The 13,219-nt window shown below is 37.2% G+C and overlaps 1 protein-coding gene across 1 annotated transcript in view; it reads left to right on the top strand.

Moving 5' to 3' along the window:
• Nucleotides 1–13,219, top strand: part of LOC139729338 (uncharacterized) — a 104,371-nt gene that overhangs the window by 69,607 nt on the left and 21,545 nt on the right. The window contains exons 7-12 of the mRNA XM_071640269.1: nt 5,830–5,955; nt 6,695–6,823; nt 7,405–7,521; nt 8,871–8,993; nt 9,753–9,875; nt 10,622–10,744. Of these exons, the coding sequence (XP_071496370.1) occupies nt 5,830–5,955; nt 6,695–6,823; nt 7,405–7,521; nt 8,871–8,993; nt 9,753–9,875; nt 10,622–10,744 (741 nt within the window). The remainder of the gene's footprint in view (nt 1–5,829; nt 5,956–6,694; nt 6,824–7,404; nt 7,522–8,870; nt 8,994–9,752; nt 9,876–10,621; nt 10,745–13,219) is intronic.

The following is a 13,219-nucleotide window of genomic DNA, read 5'->3' as shown; positions in this document are numbered from 1 at the left end:
GTTATCGTTCGTAGCCATGTAGTGAGTAAACTGAAGATTTTATATGACGCATCTCTGAGCCTGGTTGGGTGTATTGTATACATTGCACACACCCGTAAATGCAGAGGCTGAAACATACATCGAGAAGGTGACTTGTTGAAACTTAACATGGTGCCTTGTTTGATATTATGATGTACTTCTATTATCTACCTACAAGGTGCCTTGTTGAAGATTACAATGTGAGAAAATGCCTCATTGAAACTTGCCTATGAATGCTATGTAGGATTGGAGGGCAGAAAGTTGCCTAGTTGAAACTCACTTCATTTCTTTTACAGCCAAGAGGGCACATAGGTTCATACTTGTTAAAACTTGCCAAGGCACCTTGTTTAGTATCTGAGATGGCAAGTTGACATGTTACAACTTGCCTTGTTAATGTACACCATATTCGAGTTGAGAAAGTGACTTACTTAAACTCACCTTAGTAGCTTGTTCACGAAGAGAAGATGGGAAAGGCAATTGTTCAAACTTACCAAGGCATCTTGTCAGGATGGAAGGTCAAAAAGTTTTGAGAATTAGATAAAAGCACAAATATCTTCAGTGACTGTCATAATTTGTGTACTTTTTGCAGATATTTTTTTGCATACTTTTTGCAGATATCATAATTTTGTTAGGAGTGCAGTGCTCTGTCTACCATATCTTCATATGGGCAAAATATTTGCAATAGTACTGATAATTGTCATATCCAACCTCTTGTACAGTAATAACTATGAGGCCATGTGGTAATTCACATGATTTTACATTTTACATACGGTACTTCATGAACATATGACACTGCCCAGCTCAAAATCCACAAAAAGTCACAAGTTAGGATTCTCTGTAATCGACCAAAATATGTTATTTGAGTCGACCGACACTAATATTTTAACTTTGTTTTATGGAGGGGAGGGGGGGGGGGGAATCTTTTGTCAACCAAATGTCAAAGTTTGGCAGCTTAAAACAAAACTGAAACCAGATATTAGCATTTTTTTTTTTTTAGGGACAGGCACTTTTTTTACTTTGAAATAGAGTATATTTTCATTGATGATTCTGCAAAACATGTCTGAGTGACTCTAATCTTTAAATATTTTTTCCCATGAATATACACCATCTAACTCTCTCTTTATATTGCAGTCACCTTTTGAATGGGTTAGAATGATCCATTTTTAAGAAGTTGTGTATCATTTTGAAATTTGGTTTTGATCTTTTAAACCATGTACTAGAAGAGCTGAAATTCATTTTGTGTCTACTTTATGTGGGTTTTTAGCTGGGCAGTGTCAGAAATCATGAAAAGATGCCAAATTTGCACTTTTTTTCAGAAGGGTGGGGGGTGGAAGTTCACTCTTTCCCAAACAACTGTGGAATGAATCACATTTTCTTTTAATATAATCAAGTACAATTAAAGATCTGATGCTTTATCAGTCTCAGCAATCAGATGGGTCACTCTTTGCCAACTTCCTGTATCATTCCAATGTATTCAGTAGGCCCTACACAGGAAGAAGCTATCATGATTGCGCTTGAAATATATTTTTGAGTTAATAGTTACATTTTCTGTTCCAGTCAACAGTGAAATTTGTCCTTTTGATACACCTCAACCAGCAGTATAACAACTTAGTAACGGTTGCCATGGTGCCCATATAGATGACACTGTAAATCATGAAGGAAATGTATAATGGGTTACAATTTATAGAGATTTAACCCATTGAGGACAGACTGATTTTGCTGTAACACATATTCTCCACAGACCCTTGCCCTAGTGTACTCGGGACCGTCCTCAACGAGTTAATACTATTTTTACTTGTAGCGAAATTGAACTTCTGAAATTGAGATCTTGAAAGTTTGTGCACGACGTTATCTCTCGAGAAGTGAAAAAACAAGCATGAAGCTGTAGACATTGCCTTGAGACGTACTCACTAGGTGGCACGTAGGCGTCACAGTTGCTGCATTGCTGTTCAGTTTGTTGCCAATTTGCTGTATGATTGATGTGAACAAATACCAAAAAAGTATTGTGTATCAATTTTTGAATTTCTTCAGAGGAAAAAAAAAATCAATCAACAAAGGAAGGACATACATTTTTTGTTGACCTTTGCTAAATATGCTTTTTCAATATCATCTTGTAAACTTTCATCCATTCCACATCATCAAACCTAAAGTGATGTTTGTTCTCAGACCACAAAGACTGCAGCTCATTGTTTGACACACCTATGTCTCCCTGGGGCTGTCATCAAAAGTTTATTTCATTTCATGTATTTCACTTCCAACAATGCAAAACATTTGCATACACAAAATAACACAATATCAATACAATGTAGTAACAAAGAAAAATATGTGACATTTTCATACTACGCATCACAAAAGCAGATGAAATTGAATTAAAATTAAAGTTGCAGGAAATGCAGGAAACGTGCTTGTATTTTGCAGTCTCCTTGTGGACAAAATAACTGAATAACACCAAGGAAGTAAGTTGCTAGATATATAGTGCACACACATACAGACTTATGCAAACAAACAAACAAATAGACTGACAGACAAACACAAGTATCAAAGAGAAAGAGAGAGAGAGAGAGAAAACAGAGTGAAGGAAAAGAAGGAAATCCTATTGTGAATACTTCTCAAACTTTTTTTTTTGTAGGTGTGATATGGGGGGGGGGGTATTTGTGGGGCAAAGCTGTTGTAACAGTAGGGAAGGTGTTAATATTGACTTATGTCTCAGACAAGATGAAAAAAATAAATGACCCCCCAAAAAAAAAAAAAAAAAAAGAAAAAGAAAAGAAAAAAAGATTCCACCAACAACTCTAATTTGCTGTGTTTTTCTCATCAGCCTAGTTTACATAAAAGCAGTTTTTATAGGTCATTGCATTTGTTTCAGTTTTTAATGAGATGTGAGAGAAATCGATGGCTATGTGTTGAGCAAGACTTGATGGGAGAAAGCCAATGCTTGACATTTTCAATGTAAGATGTAAAAATTCTTAGCAGATTAGAAATTGTGAAGGGTTACTGTACTTTTGATTTTTACTCACGTTATCCATCGGAGCACCTGCCATGCAAAAATGTTGTAACATTATAATGAATCACGCAGTGTTAAAGGTAACACACCTCCATTGTTGGCCTTTCCAACTTCCTGCCAATGAAAACTGGCATCTCTGTTACTAGAACTAGTTTGAGTGATATTTTGTGAGTGTTTTCATGAAGTGGAACCATGTATGCCATAGCTTTGTCAGCCGTCACTAGTGGCTTGAAGGTGGATAAAAATTTTGGCATGTGTGCAAATAGGGTATAGATGCAAAATGTTATGATAGAATTATTAGAATTTACCTCAAACAAGCCCGACCTGTGCTTATTCTCAAAAACTTATGCATGGCTGAATACGGTCACCTTTGCACATAGTAATTGGAACATTTTGCATAGTGTGAATGCCCCCCCCCCCCTCCCGCCTTAACCTGTTAAAGATGAGCTGATGTTGCTACAACAAGCATTTCCTGTTGCAGGTTAATAGATAACTTATTTCTTACCACTTGCCCAGTTGGACAAAAGAATGTCCAAAAAATATACGAAAATGATATTGAAAATCACATGTATTTCAAGAACTTGATAAAACATAATCATTTGAATAAACAGCATACATTGATGCACACCCTCAGGCACACTGGAATGACAAACTTAGTTGGAGTGAATGTTATTGCACTAGAACTTCTTCATTTTAGTGTTGGAAAAATTTCTGAAATGAAATTAGTGTATTGCATCACTAAATAGTCACTATCTTTGGGCTTCTGTGTGGCTGAATTTGTGGGTTCAAAGCGGGAAAAATGAAATAGAGATGGCATCAAAACTTTTGCTTACCCACATTGGGCAAGCATTTTTTTTCATTGTTCCAAGTCATTTGCTCGGCTTTGCTGTTAACTTGCCCAGAGCACGTGGGCAAGTGCTTATGAAGCACCCTGCCCACAGATGCCTGCCCAAGTATACTCAGGACTAGTTTTCAATGGGTTAATGCAAGGAGAGTACACAAAGTGCCATGCACCTGGTTTTGCCTTGCTTCTGTGGGCAAATAATTGATATTTCCTGTCACTTTGAGCACGTCAGCTCTGAAGGATTCCTTGACGATCGGCAAATTGGCAGCCACTTTCTTACTGATGATACAAGCCCTAATATTGATTCCCCCCCCCCCCCCCCCCTTACAGCCAGTGCTCTTTACTGCAAGATACTCTGCATATGTGATAATTAGGCACAAAGTCATGTCATACTAAGATAAGCATAACACACTCCTTTCAATGTTCTTGCCATATTTTCATAGTTGGTTATAAACTCCCTGAGTGTACGGGCAAGATCATGAAAGCCAAATTGCGAAATGGGTCATCACTTAAAAGAGAAAAAAAGTTATGAAATTCCCAGATGGAAAGTGTGTATGGCATGCTGTCATCATGCAGGAAGGGAATGAGTTTGCATTTTGTCTTAAAATTATGTCTCAATGTGAGTGTGCATACGACATACAACCAGTACACATCAACCCGTTGAAGACAAGTCCCGAGTATACTCGGGCAAGTATCTATGGGAAATGCGTGTTGTAGCAAAATCAGCCCATTGTCAAAGGGTTAATGCTGTCTGATATATTGGTCTTCCAATTGTTGTGCAAGATGGGTATGCTGTGATGTACAATTTAACGTCGCTGGGGCGATAAGACCTCGTATCTACAACATGTCAAATGTTCAGGAGAGCCAAAAAACATGGTGGCCAAAGCACTGTGGCGAATGGGATGGCCTTTCCTTTGACATGCCATGGTGGCTTCATTTTTGGAGTAAGACAGTTGGGAGTTGGACAGGACATCACTTAACCCATTATTTGACCATTAATCCAAAAAATTCATTTTCACCAAAATTGCAGATACAAGGTCTTATCACCCCAGCGACGATAAACATCCTACAATTAGTAATTGTGACAATCTCCTCTTTCCTTTGTCTTTATATTCCTCCTCTTTTTTTTCTTTGTATTCCTCCTCTTTCCTTTGTCTTTATATTTCTTCTCTTCTCTTTTTCTTTGTCTTTCTTCTCTTCCCTTCTCTTTGTGTTTCCTTGTCTATTTGTCTGTCTTTCTGTCTCTCTGTTTCTATATCTCCCCACTCATCTTGGTTTGTTCTGTATTCTCATCTGTCTTCACATGTATCTTTCTAAACTTCCCCTCACCTGGCTCCTTCTCTGTACTGTCTGTTTGTCTGCCCATTTGTCTGTCTGTCTGTCTGTCTGTCTGTCTATCTTTCCCTCACACAATACTCTCTCTCTTTCCATCTCTCTATGTTTGTATCTATCTATTTCACATATCTATATTTCTCCCTTTCTGTTTTTTTGTCTGTCTGTCTGTCTCTTGCACACACTCCCCCTCTCTCTGCCCCTCTCTGTTACTGTTTGTTTGTGTGTTTCTCTCTGTCTCTCAATTACACACACTCAAACACATATACATAAATATATTCCTTGCCTCCCTATAATATTCTCTCTATGTCTGCCTGTCTGTCTGTCCATTTCTTTCTACCTCACACACACACACACACACACACACACACACCCCCACATATCTCTCTGTTTATGTCTGTCTCTGTCTCTCACACACTGTCTCATCCCTGTTCTGTCTTTCTGTCTCTCTACCTCACTCTCACACACACACACATTCTCTCCCTGTTTGTCCTTCCATCACTGTATCTTTGTCTATCTGTCTGTCTGTTTGTCTGTCTGTCTCATACTCATGTTCTCTCTCACCCTGCCCATCTCCCATCTCCCATCTTACCTCCTCCTCCTCCCCTCCTTGTATCCTCCTGGTGTCTAGATGTTGATGAGTGTAGACAGAGCCAATGGCAACCTTGCCACCACGGCTGCCAGAACACAGCAGGAAGCTACCGCTGCTCCTGTCGTCAGGGCTTCAGACTGCATAGCAACGGACGATCCTGCATTGGTAAGAGATGGGAGGGGGTGTCTCACATCTTGTGATGGTACTAGAAAATGGGGATTTTTAAACAAAACAAAACAAAAATATTGGGAGATCTTAATGATTTTACATTAGTCAGGGGTGGATCCAGGAATTCCATAGACAGGGGGCACCTTTACGAAATTAAAGGGGGGACACATGCCCCCATTTTTTCTGTTCATATCTTTTGTTTTAACAAAACATAAAGGGGTTGCGTGCCAGGTGCGCCCCCACCTGGATCCACCACTATTCGTGGCAAATTCTATAATCTATCAATTTTTCAAGAGTTTGTTTGTTTCATTTTTTCATCGGAGAAAGATGACTGGAAAGCCCATATTCAGCTGCACTACCTGGTCATCCATGGGGTCCAGTTGAATGTGAGAGTTGTATCTCTTTACATATGGATGTGTTGCATTGTTTGTAGGCCTCTAAGAAGTCCAGCATGTTTGTCCACATGCCACACAAAGTAGACAGGAAGGTGACCACTATGGACAGGTGACCATTATAGACAAGTTAGTAATTTTATTGGCTCTTTAGTGGAGATGTAGACGTTTCCCCTATGGGCTGGTTTGTGCTGAGGAAGGTGTCTTATTATTGGTGTCTGTCATATGGCTATTGTTTGGTCTGTACACATCTACCAAAGATGTGTTATGCTAGTCTATATAATAGTAATGAATCGCTACTTGTGAGTTCGTCCAATACACTTGGTGTCATGTGTTCTGTGTAGATATCGACGAGTGTAGACAGTCATCCCTGCAGAGTGTCTGCCATCACACGTGTCTTAACACCCACGGCAGCTACCAGTGTCAGTGTAGGCCTGGCTTTGAACTTCAGGAAGATGGCATGACATGTGGAGGTATGTTACACCTACATCTTCATCTACACCTACACCTTCCTTGGTGTAAAGGTTGAATTGTTGTTTTGAGTGCAACGTGTAAAGATGCAGTCTATGTGTTTCATGCACCAACAATTTTGATGGTCACTTTTCATTCAATCTTAAATGATGAGTATCAATAGTATGTATGCACTCAAATTACATTGAGTTTATCATTTGTCATTGTAGGCTGTCATATTTATGAATTGTGTCTCTTGTGTTAAAAAGTACTAACACGTATGTCATAGTGTAAAGTGAGTTGTACGAATGTGGGAAGCACCAGTGATTCACTACTAGTGTAGTGCTCAGGTACTCCAGTGCAATACACCTGCAAAGTACTGCAGTTGGTGGTACCCACATACAAAACTTAACTTAACTGTTTGTTTTTTTCTACAAGATTATCTAATCTTTACATGAATGTACAGGACCAACCAGCTTCTCACAGACATTGAGTTCAAGCTCTTTTGATATTTGAGATTGCCGACTAAAACAGAATCAGAATAGACATCTCAAGAATTTTGTCTTCTGATTATTTTCTTAATGCCTCTCTTCTCTCCCTTTAGACATTGATGAGTGCGCCAGTCGACCTCACGGCTGCACAGGAAAATGCATCAACACGATTGGCTCGTTCCACTGCAACTGTGCCAAAGGTTACTCCAGCATCAGTGGACGGTGTATCGGTAAGGGAGACAGCACCCTGGTGTTCTCCTAATATTCAGTCTCCTCCTGCATTTAGATATGCCGTAAATTATCTTCAGGGGCTCACCAGCATGTCTACAGTGATTTGAGGAGTTTTTGGATGAAGAAAATATAGCACACCATTCTAATAGCTATATTATTGGCAGAAAAGCCAGTCCTACCAACTTCATGATATTTTGTCCAGTTGTCTTATGATACAAGTACATGTATCTTCATCAAAATAAAGTTTGGATTCTCATTATTGTATCATAATAATATTGACAATGATATCCTTTTTCCTTTTAGTTGCTCAAATAATGCTAGTATACCACAAATTATCATAACTGTAGAATTTCACAGTGTAGAAATGCTTGCACTTATCATGTGAGTAGATGTCACATTTGAAACATAAATGCCAACTTATTTTGTCCACATGGATTTGTCCCAGTTGCTTAAATCATATTGATTATTAGTGAAGTTCAACTTTGAATTATGCAGTATTCCGATTTGATCAGATACAGGAAAAAATGCATTGGTTATCTGATTCCACAGTACCAGCACCTATTGATTAATGCAGTAAACCTTGGATGCATTTCTATGTACAGGGAAGTGGTTTGAATTATAGAGAGTAATCATTACTAAATGATAACACTGTTCTTACACATTAATTCAATCATAATGGATTAATTGCACCTTTCTTAAACATTGCCATGATAGATTGATTACACCTACCTTCTTACACATTTATATTTTAATAATAATAATAATAGTGAGACTCTTATAAAGTGCACGTTTCTACCTAAAAAAGATACTCAAGGCGCTATAGAACAGAGTGTGTGTGTGTGTGTGTGTGTGTGTGTGTGTGTGGATAATAATGTTGTAGTCCATGAACATATTTTTTTTCTGTAATTCTTGTTTGCTTTATTTGTACTATTTAATCTACACAAGTCATTAATGATGGCACTCTGGAGCGGTAGGAGACTACACACGGAAGATCATAGAGTGTCATCAACTCTAAATTGTTACAACGGTATCACAAAAAATAATAAGACAATAAACCAACAAACAATAGGCCTATATACGTACACATACTATACATACAGGTATACAATATTGTCAATTTAAATTGAAAATATATGTCTTGAGATTCTTTTTGAAACCATCAATGGAAGATGCTTCTCTAAGAGATTTTGGTAGGCCATTTTTGTATCTACATTTTGTAGATTTACATTTGTATCTACTCCATGACTGAATTGCTCTTTTCTATTTTTTTTCTTCCAGACGCTCAGCGCTTAGAAACATTGTAATAAGTGCTCTATAAATGATATTTATTATTATTATTTACCATTAGATGTAAATGAATGTCGGACAGCCAACGGTGGATGCCAACACCTGTGTATGAACACAGAGGGAAGCTATTTCTGTACGTGTAGGACTGGATATTCCCTCAGCCAGGATTCTAGAACTTGTTCAAGTGAGTAAAATGTGACTTGATATTACTTCTGCATCAAAGATACACAAGGAATATTATTTAGATGTCATTCAGTAATTGGACCTGATGTTCCTGTATCAAGACCTTTGTTTCCCTCACTGAGAGCTTAATCTCTGTTTGAAGTACTGTTTTTTATTTTTAGGTTCTGAGATTTGCTTTCTGTGTATTACATTTGGAGTGCACATTTGATATGTTTCAGAACATGATTTTGTATATTTAAGTTATTTCCAGAATAACTGTTGTGCAGACAATATGTTTCATTCTGCAGGATTGACCAATTCCAAATGTTACTGCTATATCATCATGATTTACTTGTTGATTGTACACTTTTTTTTTTTACTTTGAATAGAAATGTTTGTCAATATATTTTTTAAATAATTGTGTTGATTCTTATTTACCGCACAATATGCCTTTATTAAATGAAACCATTGGTTTCTGGTATCTTACTTTAAAGACCATGAACCACGATATAGCCTCTCTTTCTCTCATTCTCTCTCTCTTTGTTGTTTTTCTCTTTTTCTGTAAAAAATATGCATAAGTAATAAACAGAACTGCCACTTAATGCACAAAAAGAAAAACATGTGCTCCTGTTGTTTTGTTGAATTGTATTTATGTTACAATGAATTCTCATCTTTGGAAGAAACTTACTCAACAAATTATGACTGTCATATTTATGATAGCATCTCTCTCTCTCCCCCCTTAATATGTTTCTCTCCTTATACCACCTCTACTCACATAAAGGTATGAATGCCTGTGACCAGTATGGCAGTATCTGTGAGTTTGGCTGTGATGATGTGGATGGTTCCTTCCGGTGTCGCTGTCCACAGGGATTTGAGCTCCATGGCAACGGGCAGAACTGCATCGGTGAGTGAAAGGGTGTGGCAGAAGATGAGGTGACACACCTATTTGGACCACGCCCACTTAAAACCATGCCCATAAAGACCATTCCCATTTATACCACACCCATTCAGACCAAACACATTTTGACTACACCCAGTTAGCCTGTACCCATGTCTTCCCTTCTGCTTTTGATTGATGATACCGAGACCAATGAGCAATCATCTTCAAATAGAAGACTTGTAACCAGACACAGCATGTAGAAAAGACAGTAGAAGAATACTTTTGGTTGACTGCGGAGTTATCATGAGTCTTGTAAATTTGAACAGATGAGAATTTTTGTATACTATTTCATTAACATGAGATTTTTTTTTTACTGTGCTTTCTGCTATGCCACTGTATCATACTTTATGCTATATGATTACATGACATTTATTGTTTCTCAGTGTATACTGCATATCAATCCAGAGGATGTATAGTGTACAGTAAACATTGAACTATACAGTATGAGAGAGTAACTTACTGTTGTCCATATTCCCAGGATCTCTATTAGTACATGATTACCTGCATCCCCACTCCTTTGAGCATGTGATATGGTCTTGCATACCTTGTCATTTTGTGTTACCTGTGTTTGTGAGTGTATAATTGTCTTGATTCGATCATTTGATATCAGAGAATAGAACACACTTACAATAGAAATGTGACTCTTTAATGCGCAGAGAATTGGTATGACCATTTTGTTGTAATAATCCCTTTGTTTTTGTTTATGGTAGATATCAATGAGTGCACACTGGAGAGAGGTCTGTGCCACTATCAGTGTATCAACACCAGGGGCTCCTACCGCTGCCTCTGCCCACCGGGATACGAGCTGGGTCTAGACGGCAGGATGTGCACAGGTGAGATGGATTGTGGGAAGGCATTAGGAACGAAGGAAGAGATTAACCCCTTACATGCCCAGGCACTTAGGCTGCAACTTGGTTTATTTTGTTTCATCAGCATGCAGTTAACTCCTTAAAACTTTACCTGGTTGTATTAGAGTTCACCAGCAGACAGTGAGACAATGTGGCCTTTTCCAACAGGAAAACCAAGCAGGGATTGAGGGGGATAAGATAATCTCTATTCATTAGCAATTAGTTATGCACATATCTTTCCCAAATGGCAGAGTAAGCACTCAGCAAGATGCTTACCTCAAATGTGTTGATTTGAGATATTTGCGATTAAAGTTCCTACAGAAACAAGGAAAGTATTTAGAAAATATGGAATATCTTTAATCATAACTTCAAGAATATTCCTTTTTATGTAACAAATGGGGTATTATTGAAAAGGTTTTATTTTGATCTATCTGATGAAGGACATACTTTATTCTTTTAAAAACGGTGCTGAACTCTTTTTGTGATCAAACTCTTCAAATTCAAACTCACTCTCAGAATTTTTTTGATTAATTTCAAGGTTGTCATTGTATTGTATTGTATTGTATTGTATTTATTCAGACAAATCAAAAACAACATGTCTAGGGGTGCAAAAAAAGGTACGAATACCCATGCATGTCTGCACCCCTGGAGTACATCATCACAAAATTAAACAAATTAAAAATTATGATTGGAACATTGAAATACAAAAATCGAAATACATATAGGTACAAATATAATACAGTTATTGTAAAATGACAATGAAATCAAACTCTGGCCTTCGGAACAGCAATATATTGCACAAAAAATGGGTAACCAGGATAAAATGTAAATAAGTGATATCGCAAGAGAGGAATAATCATCTAAGACAACAAACCATATTGCAGGGTATACTAGCGGAATATTAAAACATGGACGAATACATAAAAAAAGTCTATATCATAGTATATGCACATTAATATTGCACCGGACAGAGTAAGGTTAAAATTCATCAAATGAGACTTATATGATATACATGATACATTGTAGAATGAATTCACATACATAAAAACTGTCTTAATAAATATTTAAAGCGAGAAAGAGATGTACTGGCTACAATGTTACTTGGCAATGAATTCCATTCTTGTGAAGTCTTGAGATAAAAAGAACATTTGAAATAATCAGTTCTTGCAAACGGGATATATACTTTCTTATTATGATCATTTCTACCAAATCTGTTCTCTCGTGTAATTCTTTGTTGTCCAGTATTCACTATATCATTTATCATTTTGTAAAACATTATAAGTCTGAAATACTTACGTCTTGTAATTAATTTCGAGAAATGTATCTTTTGCAACAACGTATCATAACCTGTTTCCCAGTCACGAAACAATAATCTAACAAACCTCTTCTGAACCCGCTCAAGTACGTTAATGTGAGATAATCTGTATGGATCCCATGCAGCAGCACAATATTCTAAACATGGACGTATAAGAGAATTATATAAACTGATTAAAACATGTGAGGGACAATGTAAAAAATTCCTTTTTATGACACCAATAATTTTATTACATTTAACATACGTTTCATTACAATGATCGTTCCAGTTGAGTGTTTCATTGATAATTATTCCTAGATATTTTTCTGAATGAGTTATACTTAATTTCTTTTCACATAAAACATAATCATAATCATATTTTGTCCTTTTCCGTGACATTTTCATAATCTTACATTTATTAACATTAAAGTCAAGATGCCATGTCTTAGACCATTTACACAAAGCATCAAGATCTCCTTGTAAATCGTCACAGTCTTCAAGTGAATTAATACACCTATACAAAATGCAATCGTCTGCATAAAGACGAATATTGGAAGATATATCATTAGTAATATCATTTATGAAACATAAAAACAAAATCGGACCAAGGATGGTTCCCTGCGGGACACCAGACTTAACATCAACCCAGTCGGCACATTCCCCGTTGAGCACAACCCTCTGCTCTCTATGTTCTAGAAAATTCATGATCCATTTCAAATTGGAGTTTACTACACCGTACCTTTGTAATTTAATTTCTAAAAGACTGTGCGGAACACTATCAAACGCCTTGGCGAAATCTAAAAAGACGATATCCACTTGGGAGCCTGAGTCCATCGCACTTGACCAATCGTGAATAGCTTCGATCAATTGTGTCTCACATGAGCGCTTTTCACGGAAACCGTGCTGACCGTCACACAATATGTTGTTCACTGACAGGTGATTAACAAGTCGACGACACACAATCTTTTCAAGTAATTTGCACACAATAGAAGTCATAGAAATTGGACGATAATTATTTGGGTCGTTCTTCTCACCTTTCTTAAATATAGGGCAAATGTTAGCTCTTCGCCAGTCAACGGGCAGCTTTCCCGAGGACAAAGATTCATTGAATAATTTACATAAGGAACTGGCTAATTGTTCAGACCCTTCTTTCAATATTTTTGCTG

This window comes from Diadema antillarum, unplaced genomic scaffold (assembly GCF_040938485.1).
Source record: "Diadema antillarum isolate AM-2024a unplaced genomic scaffold, OU_Dant_1.0 scf00000020, whole genome shotgun sequence".
NCBI lineage: Eukaryota > Metazoa > Echinodermata > Echinoidea > Diadematoida > Diadematidae > Diadema > Diadema antillarum.
This window is presented reverse-complemented; position numbering and strand designations above follow the sequence as displayed.